Source organism: Acipenser ruthenus, chromosome 11 (genome assembly GCF_902713425.1).
Source record: "Acipenser ruthenus chromosome 11, fAciRut3.2 maternal haplotype, whole genome shotgun sequence".
Lineage (NCBI taxonomy): Eukaryota > Metazoa > Chordata > Actinopteri > Acipenseriformes > Acipenseridae > Acipenser > Acipenser ruthenus.
The window spans coordinates 38,636,354-38,663,871 of record NC_081199.1 but is presented as its reverse complement, the minus strand read 5'-3'; the positions used below and the strand labels follow the sequence as shown (position 1 = coordinate 38,663,871).

The 27,518-nt window shown below is 36.6% G+C and overlaps 1 protein-coding gene across 2 annotated transcripts in view; it reads right to left on the bottom strand.

The window, feature by feature from the left end:
• Window positions 1-27,518, bottom strand: part of LOC117426994 (inactive dipeptidyl peptidase 10-like) — a 99,850-nt gene that overhangs the window by 33,729 nt on the left and 38,603 nt on the right. Inside the window, exons 2-5 of one of the 2 annotated variants that reach the window (XM_034045297.3) lie at window positions 19,836-19,950; window positions 18,898-18,993; window positions 9,573-9,667; window positions 9,333-9,407 (exon numbers count right to left, since the gene is read on the bottom strand). In XM_034045297.3, the coding sequence (XP_033901188.2) occupies window positions 9,333-9,407; window positions 9,573-9,667; window positions 18,898-18,993; window positions 19,836-19,950 (381 nt within the window). Of the gene's footprint in view, window positions 1-4,226; window positions 4,322-9,332; window positions 9,408-9,572; window positions 9,668-18,897; window positions 18,994-19,835; window positions 19,951-27,518 lie in introns of those variants that run through there. The other variant, XM_059033889.1, reaches the window with a different exon arrangement.

Sequence of the window (27,518 nt, the reverse complement as noted above, 5' to 3'; positions counted from 1 at the left end):
CAATAATACTGTTGTTTGTATAACGGTTTAACTTTAAATGATTTTATAACATGTATTTCTAATTCAGTTACTTCAGTATAACAGTTGCTCTTAGAAATGGTAATATTATTTTACTGAATTAAGTCTGACCCCTTCCTCTGTTCATACAAAATCCAGTTGAAGCAGGTTTTAAGACATCCTAGCTTTTTGCCAATTTTTTGGTGTTGATTAATATGAGTCATGAAGTAATGAAAGTAAAGTAACGAAAGAAGCTACTTTTTCTCATCAAGGTCTTATGATAAGAGCCTGCCAAGTTTGACTCCTTCCAGTAGGGGCTTTCATAAACTGCACACAACAGCTATCCATTGTTTTCTACTGAGTATACAGATCTTTTTGAAAGGAACATATACAATATTAGTATAATTATTGACAAAGCATATACCATATTATTTCAATCAATACAGGTTAGTTTAAATCATCCAATTCATGTCTAATAACTCAGCACGTTCCCAACAGGATTTGAACTCTGTTCCAGGCTCAGCTCGGACTGGTTCTGCAAACACCACGACAGGCCTGTGCTGATCTGCTAAAAATATTTTCTAACACACATTACAGTCATTACATTATTTGTTGCAGTTTCACAAATATTCAATTTGTATCCCAATGATCAGCCTGCTTCCTGTAGCTGTGACAGTCTTGGGTCAGTTTCTGCTCTCAGTGAGTCAGTTTCTACTCACAGTTGTGGGTGACAGTCTTTAAAAGCCTGATACCTGCAAAAACTTCAATCTTGTTACCTGGGCTCCCATCTCTACATTCTCATTCCCAACTGAATCTAGGTCAATCAAAGAACAGCAAACCCTCAAACTTAACAACATGGTCAACTACACTACATGCCAGCATTGAACCTATCTGTCTTACTAAAGCATGTTGACATTGTCCATCTACTACTTATATTCAACTGCACTTACCATCACTATAATGTAGATCAGTAATAAAAAGTAAATGATCCAATGTTATACTAGTAATGAAATTATTAAAGTTTAATTGACTCTATCATATTGCACCTGGGGTGAGGGAGAAAAAAGAGGAAAACGTTTTTCACTCAGAGATGACATCCTAAAATTGTATTTTGTCTCTTCAACTCATCAATTCATATTGATCAGCCTGTAAGGTAAGAAATTGGATCAATATGAACAGTCATTGGCTGCTTCATAACATTTCCAACTCAAAGGGGAATAAAGTGTATTCTTTGATTTAATTGCCTTGTCAAAACATTGTTCCACAAAACTGAAAGTGCTACATAAACATTCATAAAACATCAAGGAGGAGGGCTATAGGTGTTGCAGTAATGTGAACAAGGAAAGCTTTCTGACAGCAGCATTACACATGTTGTCAAATTAGGAGTTGTGTAAAAGGTGAGCTATAGTAGCACTTTACAATGAGCGACAAGGATGCAAGAAATATAATAAACTAAAATGGTTCAAAATATAACAGCTCTATTCAAACCCTCACTCAGATATACTGTATATACAGCTATGGCCAAAGGTTTTGCATCACATTTCAGAATTTTGCTTGCCTGTAAGCTGCCCGAGAGCTGCGTTGTCCTCCGACGCTGTAGCTCTTGGGTGGCTGCATGGTGAGTCCGCTGTGTGAAAAAAAGCGGTTGGCTGACGGCACACTCTTCGGAGGAGAGCGTGTGTTCATCTTCGCCCTCCAGAGTCAGCGCGGGGGTGGTAGCAGTAAGCTCAGACTAAAAATAATTGGCCATTTCAAATTGGGGAGAAAATAATAAAAAATAATTGGCAACGACTAAATTATTATTAAAAAAAAAAAAAAAAAGAAATCCAACAAGAAATCCTGTACTACTAATATGTGATGTCATTGTGATGCCATTTGTAGTTTCTTTAATTACATGATGTTAAATAAAATATCTACGTTAAGTTCATATAGTTGAGTTTTTTTTTTTTAATTATGTCTCAATCCTAAAATTCTAGGCGTTGCAAAATTTTTGGCCACAGCTGTAGAATATGGTACAGGGTGATGTACAAGCTGTGATCCGCTCCAGGAAGTCACAGCGCCTACCCACGAATGTGCTTACTGGCCGCTGTGACCTTGAGTGGATGAAAATCAATGGGTGTTTTACACAGCACTCTTTACTAATAGTTGTACAAAATATAGTTACAGTAAATACCAACAATTTGCCATTATAGTTCATTTTCATGTGACAGACATATTGTTATTTATTTTCAAATGTTTACCTGTAAATATGTTGGTATTATTATTATTTATTTTTTAGCCGATGCCAATATCCAGGGCGACTTACAATTGTTACAAGATATCACATTATTTTTACATACAATTACCCATTTATACAGTTGGGTTTTCGCTGGAGCAATCTAGGTAAAGTACCTTGCTCAAGGGTACAGCAGCAGTGACCCCCACCTGGGATTGAACCCATGACCCTCCGGTCAAGAGTCCAGAGCCCTAACCACTACTCCACACTGCTGATGGCTGAGTACTCACTGTCCATAACATAAATTCTATATCTTTCCAGAAACTCATGTTGTATGTATAAATGTAAAACCGTAAAAACTGCAGTTTGTTAAAGATTGTTTTAACATGTTAATTAAATGTTTCATTATTTTTAGTCATTTTAAGGATTATTTATACAGTGGCAAAATGTTTTTTTGCCATTTGGATAATACGATTTTCCAAACGTATACTTGAAGGACACATCTTCTCAGGCTGCTATGTAGTCACGTTACCCCTGTGGCCTCGAATTAGCACATCAAAAAGGTTCTCTGCTTTTTACTTTTTGTTCCTTGTTCCAATGTCATCTGAATGAAATCACCAATGCGTTGTAACAGTTTAATCTGAGTACAGTATGCGATTCAGGTGCGATTCTCTAGAGAAACACTATCGGTAATCTGTGTGTTGACAGGATGAATTCAGTGTCTGTCTATCAAACAAAAGTAAAATAAGACAGCACATCCTTTATATAACCTTGACAGGCTATTAATTCTGCTCCAATGGATACTCATGACTTGAGAGAACATGAGATGCATTGTTTTTCATTCATTTTTTTACATTTTCAAAATGTTAAAATATTCCCTTCACTTTAAACATTCAGCGCAGGCTAACAATTGTAGACAGGAGGACAGCCATACTTCTCAGGCAAATCCATTAGATTTTTTTTTATCTTTCACAGTAAAATTGATAAAGCTCTTCTCTTTTCATTTTCAAAACCTCAAACTCTTAGCTGTCTCTGTGCGCCCTCTCAAACTCTGTGACCCATCCCACTTGACTCAGCTAACCAACTGACTGATCACCTTAATGACTGACAGGTTCAGCATCCACTCGAGTAAGAAACTTGACATTCCATACTACTCATGTAAAATGATCCTGCATATTCCCAGCCAAGATCCCATAGAAACACAAAAACTAGCCTGTCTATAACAATACAACCCTGCAATTCACTTAATCAGCAGTCTATTTAATTAGCATATAATCATCAGACTGATTTTACTATCAAATTGGTACTGAAAGTAAGTTGTTCCTAAGATATTGACAGATATACACTACTTAGGAACATTGCTGAGCTAATTTTCATATTTCTTATAATGGTAGGATTATCCGTCAGGCACCTTGCATGGAGTAGACGGTCCATTCTAGTTAATTTGTGACCTATCTGGGTAGTTTGTGTGTGGTAAGGCATGAGAGGAATGAACATCACTTTTTATTTATTATTAACATTATTTCACATTGTAGCAGTGCTTATAGTGATTAATGTGTCAAGCCACATTTTGAAAATAATCTGCTTTTATTACCCTTATCCCAAGCATATTTCATCAAGTTTCAAACCTCTAATCTACACAGACAGAGCAAAACAGATAATTGAGTTATTGCTTATTTAGTGAAGGACTTCTAGGCAAATTGAATAATACTGTGGGTTAGAAGTGTCAAACTGTCTTCCCTAAGAACTGTGAAGAGAATATCAAATATCAAATATCAAACCTGTTTATATCAATTATCATTAACAGGATTTAAAAATACATCTACTAAATATACCATGGATTTTATGCCACATCTAAAAGTGACAAATTGATCATTTACTTTGTCAAATTGTTATTGCTGGTAAGCTGTAGAAAAGCCATATACAATATACACATTTAATGCATTCATATATACAAACGATTTTGTTCATAATAGCATTAATATCCTTGAGGGGAATATTCCAGTGTCCTCACCTTCTCGTAAGATACGTTGCTGGTGCTGCGGCCAAATATCAAATAGGAATGACCACCATGACAGTGTGGTTTAAAAACACTGTTTGAAATGTGTGTTAATGCCTTGTAATTACCATTAGCAGAGCATTACTATAAGTGTTCTGTCCACTGTCCTAGTCCGTTGTTTACTTCTGCTTAGAATAGTTTCATGAACACTTAACGTATAAACCTCCTAGACACCCACAAAGTGTGTAAGAAACATCTTTCTTTTGTTGTCGTGGTTGGTAAAAGACTGAATGCAGGGGGTGATTTAAGCTTGCAACATTCTTTTTATACAGCAGCTGTGCTTATTTTCTGTGCCAATGGTTCCTGCCAAAAAACATTAGTCAATCTCAACAGTGACTGCTCAAGGTAAAATGCGGGTAAAAATAAAATAATTATTGTGATATTGTGTTAAAATAAATAGAAGTGTACAAGAGGACTTTTATCATTCAGATTTTTCTGGTAGGCTACAGGTTACAGATTCCTTATACAAAAACACATTATTTGCCCCCTCAAATGAAATGAAGGACACAGCATGCAACTAATACTGTAGATCTGCATTGCATGAAGTGTCTGAACAGACTGTAGGTTATTTTCAGTAATAATGCACACATAATACATATAAGTAATATATATTAAGATGTGATCACCTCCTCAGGCCTTGAAGTCCTTACATTAAATTCACAATTGGAATTGTTTTACTTTTCATGCTTTTATTTTGTATCATTGTTTTTAGGATTGTTTTAATTGCTTTCGTCCTGTTTGAACGATTTATCTCTTTTTGATATTGTTTTTATAATGTTATTTCATGCCATCTTCTCTTGCCAGGACCCTCTTGTAAATCTCAAGGGTTCTATCCTTGTTAAATAAATATGTCTGAATTTGGAAAAACGTGTAAAATAATAGCTAGTGACAGCATGGTGATCCTACTGCTGCAGTTTACATGATATTAAAATGTAAGTACAGTTCTGAATTGAACAAGAACAATTCTGTTCATATTTTACTGGATATAACTCCCCAATGCATAGCATTTTAAATATGTATCCAATGCTTTGGGCAGTATTTGAGCTGCATGAGGAGACAGATGCTCACAGCAGATCGGATTATTGCTAAGAAAAATTACAGTAGCCTAAATAGGAGAAAGCTTTACAGTATCACACAGGATTGTAAAAATTGATATATTCTATATGAATTTCCATCACCTGACATTCATTTTCACAGTCGCCACTGCCATGCAAAAACCTACAGCACCTGTCTGTTGGCTGTTAGTTGTAAAACTTTAGTACTGGCATAGTATATTTTATAATATTAAAAGTTAAAAACCTCGAAGTATGGTTATGAATATGCAGATTTCCTCAAGTCAAATCATTTAAATATTTGATTGGTCTCATTTATCAGTGTATACCAGAGGGATTTTTCAGAGAATTAATGGAAGAAGTTTCATAAATTGGGTATGTAATGACACATGATAGTCTGAGGTACAGAGTATGGCCAGTTTCAGTCACTTAATTAATATCCCATTCACATTCCCCTTTGTGATCTTTTTCATTTCCTTGTTGGTATTAATGCTGTGAACACAAAGGCACTGTGATGCTAACAAACCTGTCTGTGTCTGACGTGTGATGACATTTTAGCAGAAGTTACAAATTAGTCAGTCAGTCACCAACAACAGAATGAACCAATATGAAGCCAATCTACAAACCACTCACGATTCTCACTGCCATCAGAAAAAGCAAGCTTGACAAGCAGAAAAAGAAGCAGAAGCTACACAAAGGTACTGTGGTAATTGTGAAAATCACGCCTTTGATTCCCCATAAATATAATTGTCAGTGGTTCAGGTTATCAAGTTGAATGAAGTTCTTAAAGGATTGATGCATTCTCAAAGTGCTCTTCTTTAGCTTCTTTTTACACAAGTAATTGTTTCCCATCTTTGAGTTTGTACATCCATTTTCAAGTAAAAAAAAAATAGAAGGGTGAATACAGGTTGATTGAAATAGCATAGCTATTAACCCATTTGAGAAGCATTGTGAATCTGTGCTACAGTTTATTGTGTACTACAGTGACATGCATGTTGATGCATGTCACTTCAAATGTCTCCTTTGTGCAGAGCAAGACAGCTACAGTGTGGCAACAAAGCACTAATGCAAACCTGAAATGCAATTAATGGGGATGGTTGGGGCTGGTTGTTTTGTATAAACGGCGACTAATATGCCTTCAGTCAACCACAAAAATGCCAGCGTGTAGGAGGACCTGAAGATGCATACTACCAACTGTCAGCTTTGTGAATGTGTGGCATTTGGTAAGAAGGATTTGCACAATAAACAGTATGCATGGTTGATCACTGATTGCATCTAGTCATCCTTTAGTAGAAACTTGTGATAAGACTACTGAAAAGGACACAGCTGTTATAACTGTACATTTGGAAAACCATGTGGCCAGACAGTTTACTCTATTTGAAATGCTTCTGTTCTAAATCGGCTATGAAGTGTCACTCTAAGATACTTTCCCTCTTTCAGAAAGAGATCTCTAATTATTTTCACCTTGGAACAAAAAAAAAACTGATGATGATAATTCAAATGCAATGAAAATGATGTGCATGTCTTAAGCAGTGGGAGCACATGAGCAGTGGCAATGAGAGTAATCACTTTCGAGAATGTTCCCAGTTATCCCAATGAACCAATACACACAGATAATCTATATTTTGGTACAGTAACAGTGTATCGACTATTATGCAATACAGCATTTGTACACAATCCATTGTGTTGCCATCACTGTTATTGCTTTTATGTGCTGATGGTTCAGGGTATTACACTTGTATTTACAATTCATTATAATGGCCCACCAATATGTTCCCTGTGGTTCACCTAGTGAGAGCACTATTGCATGGAGTGAAAAGTGAGTCATGTGAGTACAGTTTAAATCCTATTTTTGACATGTTTCTGATCTTAACGGAGCCCACAGGGAGCACTGCATTGGCACTTGCCTTTCCACTGGTCAGAGAGGAACACTGACCGGTGATAGTGGGCAGTACGAGGTGAAACAGATTGTGTAAAACAGCCGATTGGCTTGCCTGCGGAAACGGAGGTTGTCTGTTTATCTTCAGTCAAGCTGATTGGCAAGAGGGTTGTAGTGTTGAGGTAACTTTAAATTGGGCATTTCAAATAAAATTAAAAAAAACAAGCAAAGGAATAAAAATGAATAAAATCTGATTTCCAGGCATTTGAGTATCCCAATTTCAACTATTGTTTCTATTATCAAGAAGTACAAGACTCACAGTACTGTCATAATGCTCCCTCGGTTTGGAAGTAGAAGAATAGTGAGGAAGGTTAATAACAATCCGAGATTGACTGCCAAAGATATTCAAAGTGATTTGGCTGCAAGTGGCTGCGGTTTCCATTTCAACCATTGGTCGAGTATTGCATGGTGAAGGTCTCAATGGTCGCAGGCCAAGGAAAAAGAATGGTCAAAAATCACTAAAGAATCATGCCGTTGACAAATATCTTAATCATTTAAAAGAGGTTATTATTGCTAAAGGTGCCTCAACTAACTATTAATTTCAGGGTATGAATACTTTTGAATTAGTATTTTTGGAGTTTTGCAAAAGAAATTGCTGAAATAAGTAATTGTAAACATCTGTTTCTAGTCACTTTTTTCCTCATCTACAAAAGCAAAACTTTTGCTACTAAAGATTTTTCCTAAAATTCTTAGTTTGAGAAATTATCCATTTCCACTGGGGTATATAAACGTTTGACTAAAACTGTATATACATACACAACCTTAACATTAGGTAGTCCTCTATTATATATATAATACTAGGTAGTCCTCTATTATATATATATATATATATAAATCTCAGGCAATTCCTTGTTTTGCATGTTTTACAATACAATACTTCAGTTGCATTTCCTCAATGCTATTGCAGCATCAAGTAAGAAAGCCCAAAATCCATGTGATGGACCTAATAGCGTTTTTCATAACAATTACAGGCATCTGTTCATCCAATAATCAAAGTGAACAAGCCATTGCTTGGCATCTAAATGTTCTGAACACATAATGCATCACCCAGTTAAGGTGACAGCTGAATTCAACCAGTGATGCTGAGAAGCAATTATTGTTAACATGCACAGCAATACTAGTGCCAAGGCTTACAAAACTGTGCATGCTGATTAGTTGTCATCTGAGATGTGTCTCAGTTAAAAGATCAAGTATGTATTTATTCTTAAAGTTCTCCTGCCTGTTTTTTCAGACATTTAAATGTTGCTTTTGCAGCTGTATAAATAGTGCATAAGAATTAAATAGACGAATTATGAGAAATACAGCTTGATTTTAGATGACGATATTTGAAAAAAACTCTTGTTTTAATTTTAGATAAATACCGATTCTGTTTTAGACAATTATGTCTTTTGTTAGGATAACTGAAAAAGATTGACACTTATTACTGCCTAAATGCTGTGATTAATTGTTTTCTTCTTGAACAGCTAGTCAATCTGTTTCAATTGTTTAAACCCTACTGCTGTTATTATAATAATACTAAAAAAATCGTATTATGGAAGTTTTTAATTACCTGAAACATTACAGATATTGAATATTTAAACCACATTCTGCCAAACTGAAAACATTCACATTGAAAGAAACCAACAGCTTGGGCAAGTAAAATCACTGTTCTGCTCAGTGCTATAGATAAGATATGAATGAGATTACTCAACACAAATGTGTATAGTAGCCCGGAAAATAACTCAGAACTATTACAATATTGTAGTGGCCAGTTTGGTTCTTAGTACTGTGTGTACTGTATGTATGTATTTGCATGTACTGTATGCACATTTGTACTATATGTAACCTTTGGGCTATCAATGCTGTCTACAACCTTGTTTGCATAAATACTGTAGATTTCACTTAATAATATTGTATTCCATGCAACTAAAATAATTAGTTGTGAACACATAAACACATTTATTTTATTACTACAAATATGCTTCTAATACCGGTGTGAACAGAGGCCATGCAATGCTTTTTCTTTTCATTGTGGAAAAGCCCATGACTTAAATCTTGACACACATAATCAATAACATCAAATCAAAATACCTGTTTAACATCATATCCTAAAAGAACAAAGTGGAGATCTGGAGAGACAGCATATCTTGTTGCTTTGAAGGTCACCTAAAAGAAGAGAAAATCACAGCAAGTCTTCCCCTCCAATAGAAGTCATTTAACATTTAGTCATTTATAATATAGTTAAAGGATAATCCAAAATGATGCATGACTACATGCTTTATATTAGCAGAATAGAAAAAGGCCTTGCACATTAAGACTAGTGTTACTTACAAAGGTGGTGTTTTTCAAAAGTATTCCTGTTTCATTGCTTAGTAGATTCAGTTTCATCACATTTCCATCTCTGCTTCTATAAATAATGTCTTCATCTGTGGTAGAAACAAAAACACACAAATAGTATGTGTTAGGTGCAAGTAACTGCCTATCACTTAGTTGTCAATGTAATCGAATACACGACCATATCTAAACTACCACAATGATGTCCAAATTAAAATCATTCAATATGAAAAATATATATTGCAGCCTGTCACTGAATCCATTCTCCCCCTCCAAGTGCTGACAGTTTGCAACAAGCAAATAATAATGTACTACACACATTTTTCAATTAATGTATTTACTACTGTAAAGTCAGTGGCAGAAACCGCATTTATTATTTTGCTTGTCAAAATGGTAATCTACAAAAAGTAACATACGTTCTTTGATTATAATAAGACAATGCATGAAGGTAATCTGTTACTCCTGCAAAGCAATAGTCTTGGTTGAGTTATGCTACATTATCCATTTTCTAATTTTGTAGATAAACCCTATTAGGCTGTGAATTATGTACAAGACCAATAAGACTGTTTGTTTTGTTCTAAATAGGCCTCCCATTATTTTTCAAAAGAGAAAAGCAATACAATAACGAGGTCAAGAAAGGATGAAAGAGAAAGTGACAGGGATTCAAAGCTCAAAACAGAGCTGTCATCACCTTCATTAATATTGTATCTACAGGAGATGAAGCCAGCTGGCGGGCTTCACATGAGCACAATAGTTTAATCAGTCTATGTGCAGAAGCCATGCCTGCATTGCTTGGATATGAAACAGGTGTTGGATTACACTAAACTTTTCAAACCTTTATTATGCAGTGGTATAAAGCTCACACTGTACATGGTATAAATTAAATAACATTTTCAGTAGGACTGATTAAGCTAGGACACCCTACAGATGTATATACTCTTGGTTCTGTATATCTAATTATATTCAGACTATTTACAGATATAGGTTTAACCCATTCTTATGATAGAGATTTTCACATCACAGAACAGCCACATTCCAATCAATCTGGTCATTTCACACTGACACTTGGAAAAATGTTTTTAAAGGAATTTTATGAGGATAAAAAGCAGTAGAACATGTGAAGTACAGTTAAGTCCCATTATTTGACATTATTATTTTGACTACTCTCTGAAACCTAAAATAATGGGTCTATAATATGAAAAATGGAATGCAAGTTCAGGATCATAGTGATCATATAAATATATGCATGCCTGCATTAACCAAAAATATATATAGTAGCGATCTCGGTTAATGCAGGCAGACGCATCACACAGGGCGAGGCAATCCACACACAGGCGGAGGGCGGGCGCGAACCTGGGACCTTTCGCACTAAGGAATAGAGCAAATACTGCTGTACAAAAGAGCCGGGTCCTTTGCAAGTAGCGTATATCGGGCTCATGTCCCTGTGTGTGATTACATCACCTACCATCCCTGCTGCTGCCTTACCCCGTGCATGCTTCTATATATATATATATATATATATATATATATATATATATATATATATATATATACACACACAGTATATATATAATGTTATAGTTCATGTGTAAAATCTGTAAATCTATAGATTAACCAGTATACAGTATGTGTAGATTTACCAGCTCAGCAGTCATTGTATAAAATAACTAAGGAGGTGGTAGTAAACAATCTCTTTCACTTACATCCACGATCACTGTCTGGCAACAACAATTCACAATACAAAATAATGGTTTTGCCGGCAAAATGACATAGCATACTGTATGATTCTAACTGAAATGCAAAACCTGCACGGTTTAATTAAGTTCAACTTAATAATACTAAATCACACTTAGTAGAGGCATGAGTTTTGCTGAAGAGATGTAATTATTAGCATACCTAATGTTTGCCCTGTGTTCAATTTTAAATTAAAATTGTGAAAGTCTTTTTGTTTTTTTTACATAAAGCAAAAGACAAGTGGGTAAAAGTCGTTAGCAATAAAACCATTATTTATTTTGCCATTAAGCTCCCTGATGTTACTTTATTTCCAAATTTACCTCAAATTCTGTAGCATTATAACTACCATCTCCTTAGTTATTTTACACATTGACCATATATAGATATAGATATAGATATAGATATATATGCAGAAGCTCAATAGGTCAGGTCTCCACACACCCTAAACTTCTATTTGTACTTCAAAAACACTTTTTTCTTTTTTTTTATTAGTTTTCAAATAGGTTAATATATATGTTTAATAATACGTTAATAAATATTTGTTAACTTGTTAGTAACAGTTAAGGAACAAGGCATTTAAAAAGCATGATCAATGAGGAAAAATCATTTGAACAGAAAACAGCTTTAAAAAATTGAATAACCAAGCATACTAAAAGATCATTTTGAGAGTCAAGGTTCTCATTCAAGCCTGTATTACAATGGTCCTTTTGCAAAGTAAGAACAGTTTTTGGCAGCCCTGACCATGTCAGTTTTTTCTTTATCCAAATATAAAATGTTTGCAGGCATATAAATGTTCAAATGAAAGATGTTCAGAAGACAACGGCTTTGGTTTAGCAAGGTTGTTCCATTCACAACTGTGCTTTGTAGCAATAACTTTTGTTAGAGCTAAAACTAATGGAAATTTAAATTGTGTTCACATTCATTTTGGAGCAGTGAGGTGTTGTAATTAGGCTTCCAAGCCAAAGGCTGGGGAAGCCTATTGTTTTTGTTAGGATTATTATTATTATTTTTTTTTTTTTCTGCCAAAACATGCTCAAAAACTCACGGAATTCAGTACACTGGTAGATGCCTATGGATGATAGTCGGTGATATTCAGCAAATTTGCGCAAGTCACATGGTTCGGCAGCCATATTGGATTTTGCGGAATTTGTTAAAACGCCTATGTATCGGAAACCGCTTACTGCAGAGTTCTGAAAATTGCTATACATGTTGAGGGATAGTCCATGATTAACTGCTGTTAATATGAAGCTGATTGGTTCTGTGGTTTGGCAACCACATTGATTAATGACATAAAATTAGCATAAAAATATAAAATCATCAAAATTCAAACATCTTCTCTGAAACCGCTTATCCGATTGAAACAAAAATTGGAATAAAACATCTCAGTATGGTCATCTGTTATGCTTGTTCAAGGGAAGTTACTACTGTGAAAATTATGGCGTCCACACTGCATGACATCATCAACATACGCAACTAGCTATAAAACTGTGTATAACTTCTTATCGGCTGCACCCAAATACACAAAATCTGACATGAATGTAGAGGACTATGGGATGTTGTGTCGTGGTCAATATTGCGGCCTTTGTCACATGGTGTGGCAGCCATCTTGGATTTAATGAAAATTTTGGACAATATTCAAAAGTCTTCTCATGAATGGTAAATAGTACAGCTATGAAATGTTGTACATAGTGCGCTCATGTCCAGGATTGATTATACTTGGATTATAATGGATCAGTCACATGGTGTGGCAGCTATGTTGGATTTCGCGTAAAACATTTAAACAACAACTGCTCATGAGCCCTTTGGCTGATTGACATGAATCATGGGTATACGTTATCTTTGTACTGTCCTCTAAAAAAATTAGTCAGGAAAAGTTCCTACATCAACAAACATGACCGCCATGAGCCAATCAATATGGGTGACCTGCCAGTTTTGCAATTTTTCACCCTGAAATGACACATTCCCACCACTGGGGACAGCTGTTAACATGAAAAAGTCTGCAAGGTATGGAAAAAATATAGCAAGGTATAGCAAGGTATAGAAAAAAGTATGTTTGTAATTTATTAGATGTGAGATGTGAGATCAGTACTGAGGTTGAAACTTGAAAAACAACACACAGCACTTTATCTGCACGTGAAGATAAATACAACCATATATTTTAAATCACTCGACAGCACCAAGGTCGGCTCCTCCTGTTGCGGTGGAAGCGGGAACAGTAGCCTGCCTCCCTCGGATGGTAGAGGCAGAGGCAGCTCCTGCTTCTCGCCCTCTGTTGGTAGAAGACAGAAGCAGCTCCTGCTCCTCTCCTCCTGGTGGTAGAGGCTGTGGAGGCAGAGGTAGCTCCTGCTCCTCTCCTCCTGGTGGTGGAGGCAGAGGTAGCTCCTGCTCCTCTCCTCCTGGTGGTGGAAGCTGTGGAGGCAGAGGTAGCTCCCCCTTTCTGGGCGCTAGAAGCATCGCCCCCCCCCCCCCCCTACTTCCGGGCGCTGGATGCGCCGGCTCCTCCCTTCCGGGCACTGGACGCGTCGGCTCCTCCCTTCCGGGCGCTGAATGCACCGGCTCCTCCCTTCCGGGCGCTGGATGCACCGGCTCCTCCCTTCCGGGCGCTGGATGCACCGGCTCCTCCCTTCCGGGCGCTGGACGCACCGCCCCCCCCCCCCCCCCCCCCCTTCCGGGTGCTGGACACACGGGCTCCCCCCTTCCAGGCGCTGGAGACAGCGGGGCTACTCCCTCTTGTGCTGGAGACCATGCTACCTGGGCTGCTGTTCTGTTTATCACTGCCTCCGGGTAGCAGAGGACCAACTCCACACCTTCCTCCAGGGTGTTTGGGGTGTGTTCCCTCTCATAGGCCTCCCATTGCTCCCTGTCCATCAGCCACAGGAACTGGATGGCTATGGGCATGGACTGGGCCTCCAGCCCAGCACTGTCCTGAATACAATCCCATAGTCTGATGGCGTCTTCTGCCATTGCCTTTGTTTCCCCTTCATCCTCCAAAGAAAACAACAAAAAAAATCCTGCACTACTGCTCCTGACCTGACTGCTCCGGAGGCGCTGTATCCCACAATGACACCATATGTCACGGGTGGCTTGAGTGGTGCGTGTGGGTGGTGATTTAAAAGATTTAAACAAAAACAGCACACGGCACTTGAGGCCAAAATAAATAGACAAACAAAACGGACTAACACTAAACAAACAGTGGACGAACAGACAAACAAACAAGTATCATACTATATAATTACTCCTTCACCCACCCCGTTCTCCACTCACCCAACACACAACACCGAGTGAGTGAATTGTGCAACTATACAGCTGTGCTGGGATTCAATTACTAATTAATTATTCACTTGAACCCCAGTACGTGAACTAATTTGTGCATTCGCCGTGCTCACATATTATTACATACTTTATCTGCACATGAAATGATTGTGCAATCCCTGTGCCTAAATACAACTATATATTAAATCATATATAACAAACTATATAATTAACTAAATCACTCGTGCTACACAGACCCATTTATATCCCGTGCACCAATACCTATACACCAACATTAACACACCACACGCAACATATAACACAAATACACACAGGGGCGGGGCACTTTGCCACAGTAACAAATGAATGCACTTACACACACGATTTCCGACACCGTCACCAGTTTTCTGATACAAAGCCCATCTCTTCAATGTTACAGTGTATTTGATTATCCGTCACAGCCTGTTTTTTTTTCTCTTGCATGCCAAATCAGTCTATTTTTATTGTGCAGTTACACAGCGCTTCCTCCAGTTTTATCTGATGAAAATGCAGCAAAAACAAAGCGAAAGAGACAAGCTATGGTAATGTAAAACAGTTCATCATTAAACAGTGATCTTTAGTTGTTTTTGTGCATTTTCATTTGCAAGTGAACTGTGACATTAGGGCCTTATCGAGCACTATATTCTGCAATTTTGAATATGGACTTTGGATACTGTTTTAATTCTGGAAACTGTTTTGCTGTTTTTTTTGTTTGTTTGTTTTTTAAATCTTTTGCTAAATTGCGTTGCCTTTTACGTTTTATGCAGTTCTGTGCATGGGTAATATTTTGTAAAACCTTGATTGACACTCATTTAACAGTATATTTTCCTATTCATGATTTGTATCAAACAAAGTAAATGTGGCCTTGTGTCTTCAAACTGTCATTTTTAACATTGAAAACATATCTGTTATATGACACATTTTATTGCTCATACTTACGAAGGACATGAATGTTTTGTGAAAAAAAGCAGCTGGACTATTGTGTGTCTGTATCAGTGTCCATGCTTACACTGCATAATAAAACAGACTAACACAAGACAACCCTCCTGTAGTTCTTATATATCTGACATAATTAAAATTAGTATGAGATGTGCTTTTCTGTTAACACTGTAATTGAGATTCTTAAATACAGTACTTTAAATCAGTCAGTGAATTACCTTGCATTTAGCAGTATCTTCAATAACAGACAAACAAACAAGTATCGTTGATTGAAAAACTCAATTTGTATTCCAGGAATATACCGGCTGCCAGGACCTAGATTGTTTACTGTTTGTGGCAAGTTACCATGAATGTCTACCTTGAGAACGTTGTACATATTTCTACATTCTTAAACCTACCAATGTGTTACTTTAAATTCATAACAGATCAGACAAATCAAACCTACCCTATGTGATTATCCTAAAATAAAATCAAACCAGGTATTCTATTCAAGTTGACTTCATTAGAAACACAAACTATTTCATGGTGGTGGGTTCCTCCCACAAAGGAAATGGATTTTTGTAGCATATCTGTCCTATTCTGCTCTGGTCCTATTCTTCTCAGGACCACTGTGCAATACAGGTACAGTATGTGTTTCAAATCTGCTGATAGCTTTTACACTTTGAGTCTTGCACAACAAACCACTTTTCTGAACGATTTGGTCAATAGCAAGGAGACCACGTTTTGGTTAATTTTGTGTAAATGTTATGTTCATTGTGGCTTCTTTAAATCGAATCTACTCTACAGCAGTTACCATAATAAGCCTGATCCAGAAGCAAAGCATGTAATTTCACAACAACCTGCTATAGCCTCCTGAGCGTGAAGAGGCTTCTCCACTTTGTTGCGCATCCATTCAACCCTCTGACCTCTCTAAAGTGGCAGAGCTGATGCAAATATTATGTTTCAAAACCACCATGTGTTGCAAATATGTCAATAACATATGTACACAGAGTATATCAGAATTCACTTTTATAAAACAAGATTCTAAAGTGTCCATGAAAAGGGCCTGCAGAGAAAAGGGTGACTGTACAATTAACTTTGATTCAGGACTTTAGTCTTTCGTCTAACTAGTACAATGTACTATACAAAGAACTAGTTCCTAATAATCAGTACAATTTGAAAACACGGTCATTTAATTGAAAAAGTGACTACTGGGGCTTTCATTAAGTCACATCTTTTTCAGAAGATAATCACAGTCACTGTGCTTTCATTTGCAAATGATGATTCACATAAGATTCAAGGAATACTAATTGACAAAATTCAAGACTTTTGTAGAACATGTAATATTTATTGATGGGGGAGTATTGTATTTTTGATGACTTATTAGTTGATACATATGAGTCATTCATTACTAACATGTTATTATAATAATATACCAAATGATTAACTGCCTGCATCCACTTAGGTGATGTCAGCTGATGTCAGAGTTCTTGTTTTAAAACAAGACCAACACAGTAAGCTGTTTACAGGACACAATAATCCCTGCACGAAGAAAGGGACAATGACTCACAAATAGAATAGAACTGCATGACCGACAAGCATCAAACTATGAAGTAAACTATATTATAGAGAATGTCCTGTCCTGTAAGACTTATAGATGAGATAGCTTTATTAAGACCTGGTATACCCGGGTCCCGTGATTACTCTAAACGGCCTAACGAATGCTGTAGTATAAGCATGGTTGTGGATCAATTTCACACAGCAATGCTACACTTGCTAATACTGAGGCTTTGATTGATCTGCCATTTTCGGTATTAAAAGCTCAAAAGCACAAGATAGGAAGAGCAGGGATGGTGAATTTAAGTTAATTAATTAAAAAAACTTTAGCAAGAATGTGGCACAGTTCTGTGCAACTATAAAGTCAACAAAGGGACAGTTCTGTGTCTCCAGCCAAATTTATACCTGTGCAACGGGGAATGCATTGGCAGATGGACTTTATTTACCAGCCATGTTTAAACAGATACCTCATTAATCATATTGAGGCGTGTAGATGTTATTAATGTGGTCAATTTGTTCAATGTGAAATATTTCAGGATACAGAAGGCTGGGACTAGGAACCAATTAATTTTAGATCCCAACACATTTGTTTTTTGTTTTATTTTTTTTTTTTGTTTAAAATGCTTTATATCTACTGTAACCCTTTAAATGCTGAACACTCAAAGTGGTTTGCTGCTTACTAGCAACAACTTATACATTCCTTACACATTTTTTAATATTCTTTACACCTTGAGGTAAAGATGATGAAGAAGAAGAAGAAGAAGAAGAAGAAGAAGAAGAAGAAGAAGAAGATGAAGAAGAAAACAAAAAAGAAGAAGAAGAAGAAGAAGAAGAAGATGAAAAAGAAGAAGAAGAAGAAGAAGAAGAAGAGGAAGAAGAAGAAGAAGAAGAAGAAGAAGAAGAAGAAGAAGAAGAAAACAAAAAAGAAGAAGAAGAAGAAGAAGAAGAAGAAGAAGAAGAAGATGAAGAAGAAGAAGAAGAAGAAGACTCCAACAGATTGCATCCCATTAACAGAAGCAATAAACTCAAACAGGACATAGCAATGCAATTGTCAGCATGAAAACCTGCACAGGTAGTGAATGTGGCTGACTGGATTATCACTATCATATGTTCCAGACGTGGTGAGCCGAAAGGATCAATGATGTAATAAAAAACAAAACAACACGAATGGAACCAGAATAGGAGATACAAATGATAGTATTTTCCCAGTAATGTACAATGTCTCCATTTAAAAGGAAACTCAAAGATTATACTTGCAGATAAAAAGTACCCAAGCAATTACATGACATAAGAGCACATGATTGCTTTACATAAAGTAAGCATGCATCCTAAATGAGTATGTGTCTGTATTAAATGATATATATTGGTTACATTGATGTACTGTAAGTGTAATTTAAGAGTATGTTTCGTTGACTCGAGATAAATTTTGATTGCACCCGTATCTAACTAACTGGATGTAATTGAAGAGGTTCCAGTAAATGCTCTTAATTGACTAATCAATCACTGTATTCACCAGGTGAAAAGCCTGTGAACTAATTTAAGATCAATACAGAAAGATAAAATTCCTATAGACAGTGTGCTACAAAAAGGAGAAAAAAAAAGATTTACAGTAGCTTAAAAAAATCTTATACAGTAATTGCAGCTGTATGTGTCTCACATACATATGTAGACATTGGTTTAAAAAGAAATGCCATTTAAAGTTAACCAACTGTTATTAATCTTGTTCCATTTGTGTAGGCTATTCTGGGTTGGCGTGTCAAATAGCCATGCATTCTGTCTGAAATAATTCTAACTAGGATTTCTTTTTTTTTTTTACACATACCACTTATCCAGTTTGCTTCTGGGTCATGCAAAGTAAACTCTTTTGAGAAAAAGTCATCCAGAGATAATCTTGATTGTGCAGCATTTGAAGCATCATCTAAAACGAAATGAGGACATGCGATAAATATATAGAATAGAATACGATACAGAGCAAGAGAAATATCATACACAACTTGTGAAGCATGTGATCTTAAACACACTGTGTAGGTATTGATGGGCAACAATTGAAACATGATATTGCTTACATTATGTCTATGATCTCTTGTTCTTCTATAGTTTAATTAATATTGGTAGAATATTCGGCTATTAACAAGGATAAAGATAATATTGAAAAAAGAAAAAGAAAAGTTAACAATAGCAGCCCTGCAGAAACAAATCTGATTTAAAGGTTGATACTTGCAGTGATTTCAAAGCTCAGTTGGTGTTTGCAGTTTTTAAATGAAGGGTTTACACTCAACAAAAAAAGCATAATTGTACAAAAAGAATGTACTCCCTTCAACTTAGAAGGTCTTTAAAACATGGGATATCAGGATCCTCGAGCAAAACTCTGCATCTTTCCAGCATGCATGTCTTAGCATGAACATCTGTAAAACAGCGCTTTGCAAATATCATCAGTAAAACTGATGCGTCTGGCAGCTCACCCATTTGCAAGGTAGCACTGAAGGAAAAGGAGGGTTTGAGCATTCATGTAGGGACAATGCAGATGTCTAGATCACACATTACCTGAGCCAAAAGCTCATCATCATATAACTCAATGTATGAGCGCTTAGACAATTTAATGTAAAAAAGATTTACCTCACAACAATATATTGTACAGTGGGGTGTTCAGATTCTTTCTTTTTTACACATTTGATTTTAAGATAAATGAATTGGGGAAAATGATCATGGCAAGCATCCCAGGACCCTATCATATATATATAGACTAGGAATGTCTTTTACCTTTATACAGAAGAACAATTGGCAGAGCAATGAATGAGTTCATGATTATGATCACCAGCAGTGAAATGACAATGCCTTTCCAGTTTCTCTCTGAAATACTGCTTTCTCCCAGGTCCTACAAGAGAAGAAAAACATACCATTTCTATTAGAGTCACCAAGTATTCAAGTTTCAATTTCCACCCGTAAAAGTGTGTCCTACATTGGTCGTGCATCAAATCCTTAAGGTCTTTGGGTTTCAAATACCGACCCCAATTAAATAAATATATGTTTTAAACAACTTACAAACTAAATAGTGCAGATTTTCCTAACTCTGTTACACAAAGATTCCAAATGTAATGAAAAGCAAAAAAAAAAAAAAAAAAAAAGCAAAAAGCATAAATATTGTATGTTTTCTCTGTATGTTTATATGTATTTTTCCAAGAATATTGTTTGGAGATACAATAATCTGTAATACAATTGACTTTTCTGTCCCCTTTCATAACACTACTGCAGATACCCCAGAATGCAAAGCTTCTCAAGTACCATGACCTAAGAACCAAGGGATGTCAAATTTGTATTACATGTCAAGTGTCCGACAACTCACAAGCTGATTGCCTAAAACACAATCCTTAATTCCCATCCAATAACCTGCAACAAACCTCAAGAAAATAATATTCTGCCACGCTACAGAGAACTAAAGAAAACAAAGACCAACTACATTTTGTCTTTAGACTTACCCGTTATATTTCCCCAAGCACCGCCTCCCAGTATGCAGGGTCCAACAGGACTGGCCAGTTGGCTCCTGATTTTACATGGGGAAACTGACTCTACCATTATGGATGACCTTGGGAGACAGCTTAAAGAAATGAGTGTGGGGTGACGTTGCAAAAATTGTGCCCAAGTGGAATTTGAGTTAATTTAACTCAAGGGAATAGCAGATCTGTCAGTTTTCAACCCCCCCCCCCCCCCCCCCCCCCCCCCCCCTCCCAATTCAGAAAGAAGGACTTCACAATATCAGAAGTTACGCACTCTGCTCCAGAGATTAACTGAGATAAATGTACAAACTTATAATTTCGGAACCTTCCAATTGTAATAACGTACATGCATAATATAAATACTCCTTGAACTTTCTATTACAAAATAATAACAATGCAATGTAGATAATTACAATTCCCAAATGACACTACAGTAATAAATCATTGTACTAATCACAATTAATTAATTTCTCAATTTTAATCATGTCTGGGTTTTATTGTTTTGCAGTATGTGGCCTGATTGTTAATAACTATAAACCCTCAATTAGGGAAATAATTGAAACAGACCTGGAGCAATGTGCAACTTTCTTCTTCAGACCTCTGACAGAAGAAGACTTTTTTAGCCTTTTATTTGTGAATCAATCTTCAAATATGAGATGTTGCAGCTCCACTATGTAGCATGGAAATTATGAATGTATAATGGGAATATCTTTCCTGGAGCTGCATCAATCATCCTTGCATGTTCTAATTGTTAAGTCCTTCCCTTTGGCTATTAGCAGATGGAATTTAGTACCGATTTTCTTGTTGCTTTGGGTGTTTTCATTGATGCTATCTATAAAATTATGTAGTGAAATAAGAGTCTTTAATGTGCTTATTTGAAATTCATATTTCCCATTGGGCATTGTTATATAGATGGTGGACTATCAAAACCAACATATTTGTGTTAAAGTGCCAACTGAATAGATTGTGATATGTAGTGCAATTTATAAAAAATATATATATATTGCAATTTGAATATAAATTCAAAATAAGTTGTAAAACTAACACTAGCTATCCAGTCATTATATTGTTGTAGTGATTGTAATCTGCTATTTTCAAGATCAAAATGTCAGATGTAATGGATTTATTAACTTGTGCAGAGCTTATATTTTCTGGCTTAGTCTCATCTCTGTTCACAACAGTTGAGGGTTTGTTCCTTGAATTAGAGTAGAATGTCATATCACAGCATGCAGGACAGATGAAAGGATTAACAGCAAACCCACTGCTCATGTCACTATATCTTCTGTGATGACTTGTATTTCATTATCAAGTTGTACAGTTCCTTTGCTTAACATCACCTATACCATTTGTATAATTTTTCTTGTGTCTCTCAATTTAGCAGTAGTTTCTTTGTGCAGAGTGAATTGCTTTTGCAGAACGTTGTTCAACACCATCGAAAACATGCCTGGCAGACAGTTCCTCAACAACAATTAATGTCATGCACTACAGACTGAATTGTGTGAGTATGGCAATGTCATCGACTGCCCTTTACCTGTTAAACCCTCTGTCCTTGGGTGAGTGTTGCAGTATTTTCGACTCTAAAGCTTCACCTCACTAAATAATGTAATTTCATCTGTTTATTGTGAGATTCAGAACCCTGAAGCCTCATTGTCATTTATTGTTTAGAAGGTTATTTTGAGCTCTCCAAAATAATATATTATATATTTGTCCAGTTTTGTCAGTAGAAGTGTTGAATATTTTGCAGAGTGGCAAAGTCTGGCAATTTAGAGGCACTATAGTTTCCAACACTAATAGCAGAAACTGCTCCCATCTGGATATATATTTATGCACTTCAAATTCTCCCAATAACAACTTTAGATGAAAATGTGATATAATCCTTTTATAAAGCAGGGTCCAGCCACACTACATTAGCATGCACAACAGATACATGTTTTTAAATACCATGTTGCTGGAATTCTTCTTTTACAATTTGCATTTGTTTTGTAATATATTTTACTGTACAGAAAATAGAGTGAAAACATCTGCTAGCTTTGAGATAAGAATTCTTTTTCATTGTGAATAGCAGATAATTCTTCATTTTCATTTTTATATAAGTATTTCAGATTTGTATATTTGAATTCACTGTTATTATTCCCCAGATAATCAAATATAGGAACAAGACTGTTTTGTTACTGGTCACAGTGGGATCTTCCTGCTGGATTATCAAGATACAAGGGAATATGCATGACATTTGGGAAAAAAAGCATTAGTTTGTGCACTGCCATTTACTGGATAACACATCCTTATTCCCCTCATGTGTCCAAATTGTTAAAGATTTACTGTAATTAAGAAATCAAAGATTTTCACTGCAGCTGATGACAATAAATTCACGCCACCTTACCCAACAGTTCAACATATTCCAGATACAACAATGTCTCATGTGTCGTAATCCAAAGAAGGAGAACCTTTGGAATCCCTGACGAATAGCTATCACCGAATAATTCATTACACCCTGCCTCTGCTGTGTACATTTTTTATTAGCTTGTTAGGCAGCAGATATGATCAGCAATTCATCAGACTCTAGCAGTGGACACCACAGTGCTCCCTCCTGGGTTTGCAAAAGCAGCATCACCCCCGAAAACAAGGCCAAAGACTTTAGGACCTTCTAAACTAACTTTTAACATTGGCTGTCCCATTTCTGCAAAGATTAAAGTTCTGGTCAATGACCTTTGAATCATCACTAAATCTCTGATTTCTGTAGTTCACAGGTTGTCTACTGGCTGGGCAGGTACACTTATTATCAAAAGCTACGTTTGTCGAATTGCTTTTGAAATGTCCCTATGTGTCAATCTGGTTAGCACTAATATTGGATGACATTATTGTGAATATAAATAAATTCTGTCAGAGACATTCACTTTCGTATACTGCATAACTCTACAAGTACAGTACAAGTATGGGCAATGCGTACACTTCACAATCCTACTTTTAATCATTTTAATGTTCAATCTGTAACCAAGTGACTGACTTTAAGAAATAGTGGTAAGCAGGTTTTACAGGTTGTAAAGCTTAAACCACCTTTAGTGAAAGTTTAGCAGAGAAGTATTTGTGCAGAACAGGAGAAAATCTGGAGGAATGTAGTAAAACACCAAAGAATTATGTTTCAGTGTAAAGAAAACCAGGATTGTGAGATGTAGCTTTAAACATGTATCATTGTCTGTTTTATAAGTCATTAGTAATATCAGTCAGTGTCTATAGGCATATCTTCAATTTGATTGAAATAAAGTGATGACATCATTGTTACTGCGTCATAAATATTAAGTATAATTAAGGGGAGCTCTGTTCAGCCTTCTACTGTATATTTGAAACCTGGTAGTAGTTAATATATGCCATCACGTGTACTGTGTTAAGCACTTGACAACTTGCCAAGATTCAATTTTCTTCTTAATTCAGGTAAATCATGATGATTTCAGAATGTGTATCTTATGCTCATTATACTGAGTTTCAAAACTGTAATTGATTTAGCTTCAAATATATGATACAGTATTTTTTCACTGAAAATGTCAACAAGGAGATGTGGTGGCAACAATATTACAGTTTAATGATAATATAATGATAAACTGCTTAGTAATTTCTTTGTTACTGTCCCTCCCTTCATTCTCTCAGTAATTGAAGATGTTGCCCATTGTACCAGTTCAATAGTCACCCTGATTAGTTGAACTCTTGGGGGGGAAGGGGGGGGGAGGGGGGTGGTGGGACTTGATCCATTAGTGCTGACGCTTACTAATATAAAGTCACTTTAGCTGATGTATCTGATGTTTTATATATCTATGGTGGCTCCTTAAATACAGAATGCTTTAGATAAACTATAGTACAGTGCTCCCCCTTTATAAGGCAGTCCTCTATACTGTGGAATCTGTTATAATACGGCATAGTCATTGTGGATCACATTTGCCCCATAATGCCATTTCATACTCTATAATGAACACAAATGGTCTTGTAACTATGGCACCCGACTATAGAGTTAAAAGGGGGAGCCCAGCATGTAAAAACTCAGGATGCAAACACCATATAAAGATAAAAATGAGAAATGTAAAGCTACTCGCTCTTTAATGGTAGGCCTACCTGCATTCTCTTTTGCTAAACCTAGTGTATACACTAGACATTAGTACATTCCATTAAGCAATTTAGAAAACTAATGTCTAGTTTTGGCCAGTCGCAGTTGGTCACCAAACAAAGTATGAGCCCTTTAAATAAAAGCAGAATCCACATTATGATTTGCATCTTTCCACAAGGTGTTCTGTTGAAGGTTAAAAATACCATAGGCAAAGACAATGAGGCTATAAAAAGGCTATGCATCCCTTTAGTATACAGTGCTGCGAAAAAGTTTGTGAATCCCAATGACAATTATGGAAATTCCATAGTTTTACCATGATAGCCTTCTTGAATCAAAACCAGTCTTTTCTTAAATATCCAATAGGGTTTATATTAACCAATTCCATGTCTTTTGAAACAAAGTGATGTATGAATTAGACAAACAATGAGTAATTAAGATTCAGGGTATGAGTTTAGTCTTCACCATACAGGTATGTGGAAACACGTCATGCCATGATCAAAAGAAATCTCTGAGGTCCTCAGAAAAACAGTTATTGATGCTCATCAGTCTAGAAAAGGTTACAAAACCATTTCTAAGGATTTGGGGCTCCACCAATCCAGTGTCAGACCGAAAGTCTAGAAAAATGGAGAAAGTTCAAAATCACAGTCTCTCTACCCAGGAGCGGTCGTCCTACCAAAATCTCTATAAGAACAAACCGGAAAATCATCAAGGAAGTCACAAAGAACCCCAGAGTAATATCCAAGGATCTGCAGGCCTTGGCTAATGTGAGTGTTCATGACTATCTATCATAAAAAGACTGAACAAGAATGGTGTTCATGGAAGGATAGCCAGGAGGAAACCACTGCTCTCTGAAAAGAACATTGCTGCCCTTCTGAAGTTCGCCAAAGAGCACATAGATGATCCACCAGACTTCTGGAACAATGTTCTCTGGACAGACGAGTCAAAGGTAGAACATTTTGACCTCAATGAGAAACGTTATATTTGGCGAAAACCAAACACTGCGTTTGAACAGAAGAACCTCATCCCAACCTTCATGCATGGTGGTGGGAGTGTGATGGTTTGGAGCTGCTTTGCTGCCTCAGGACCTGGATGGCTTGCCATCATTGACACAACCATGAATTCTGCATTGTATCAGAAGATTCTGGAGGAGAATGTCAGGCCATCCGTCCATGAGCTGAAGCTGAACCGAAAGTGAGTCATGCAGCAAGACAATGATCCTAAACATGCAAGCAGATCTACAAAAGAATGACTGCAGAAGAAGAAATTCTGTGTTTTAGAATGGCCTACTCAAAGTCTGGACCTAAACCTCATCGAAATGTTGTGCAGGACCTGAAGCGAGCTGTCCATGCAATGAAGGCCTCAAATGTCACCGAGTTGAAGCAAAATTCCTCAAAACCGATGTGAGAGACGGACCAACACTTACAGGAAATGCTTAGTTGAAGTCATTGCTGCTTAAGGGGGTGGCACCAGTTACTGAATCTAAAGGTTTACATACTTTTTCACACATGGATATTGAATGTTGAATCATTTGTGGATAAATAAATGTTGAAAAAGTATCATGTTTTTGTGTCATTTTTGTAATCGGGTTTTTATCTATTATTTGGACTTAGATTAAGATCTAATAACATTTTAGGTTTGAAATATGTGAAAATCCTAAGGGGTTCACAAAGTTTTTCTCAGCACTGTATACAAAGAACAATCAAAGCAGAATGTCTTCAGCAATATACTTTCTCCATTAGAGGGAACCAAACAAAAAAAAATCCAAATCTGGCATTCTCAGTAGGTGTTTGACTTCAGAAGGATAGATGTCACAGACTATTATCATAAGAACATAAGAAAGTTTACAAACAAGAGGAGCCCATTCAGCCCATTTTGCTCGTTTGGTTGTTAGTAACTTATTGATCCCAGAATCTCATCAAGCAGCTTCTTGAAGGATCCCAGGGTGTCAGATTCCCTGGGTCGTACCGCCGGGTCAGACTGTCACCAGGACAGTTCCAGTTCCCATGGTGTCTATCGTTGGCCACATCATGTGTTTTGCTCCATTTGGAACAGTAAAGCACTGTACTAGGAGCAGAAAGATGCTAGAATGTATGAGGGCCTAAAAGTACATTAAAAAAACATGCCAATGAAAATGTGAAGTGTATAATTCAATTTGCCATTTAATTCAAAAGTTAATAAACCAGGGGCAAATTATATGCGAGCCAGTGTCTTAGTAATAAAAATAAAGTTGCTGCTATACTATTTTTCTGCTAAAATGATAATTGTATTCAAATTATGGAAATGCATGTACATTAAACAGTATCTTTCTAACAAATACTGATGGTATATGTACCCAGCTTGTCTGTAGTGATTTGGGATTGCTGTGTATTGTTCTTTTGACAGCCTTTTTTCACTTAATACTTTGTTTCTTCTCTACCATTCCCCTGTTCATTTTTTTTAAAAAAAATAAACAGTTTCTTAATTAACTAGTAGTATCACATTGCACATTCAGTCAGGACAATGTATATAAATGTTCTTTTTTTAATTGAGTGACCAATTATTTTTATAAATTCCACCCCCTCCCCAATTTGGAATGTCCAATTACTTTTTTTATCCTCACCGCAGCAGGTCCCCACACAGCACAGACATTCTGAGGGCATGAATCGCTTTTACGCTGAGCAATCCAGAGCAGAGGTGGGCGGGTTACCGATCCCGGAGAACAGAGATCAGCCCTGTTTTTTATCCACTCTGAATGTGCTCTGTGTCTGGCCAGTAGGGTTCGCTGTTGCACAATGAGGAGAAGGAATCCCTGTCAGTTTCCCATCCCCCACACAGGGTGCATCAGAGCCAACGTGACACCCCCTTCGGAGTCCCCAG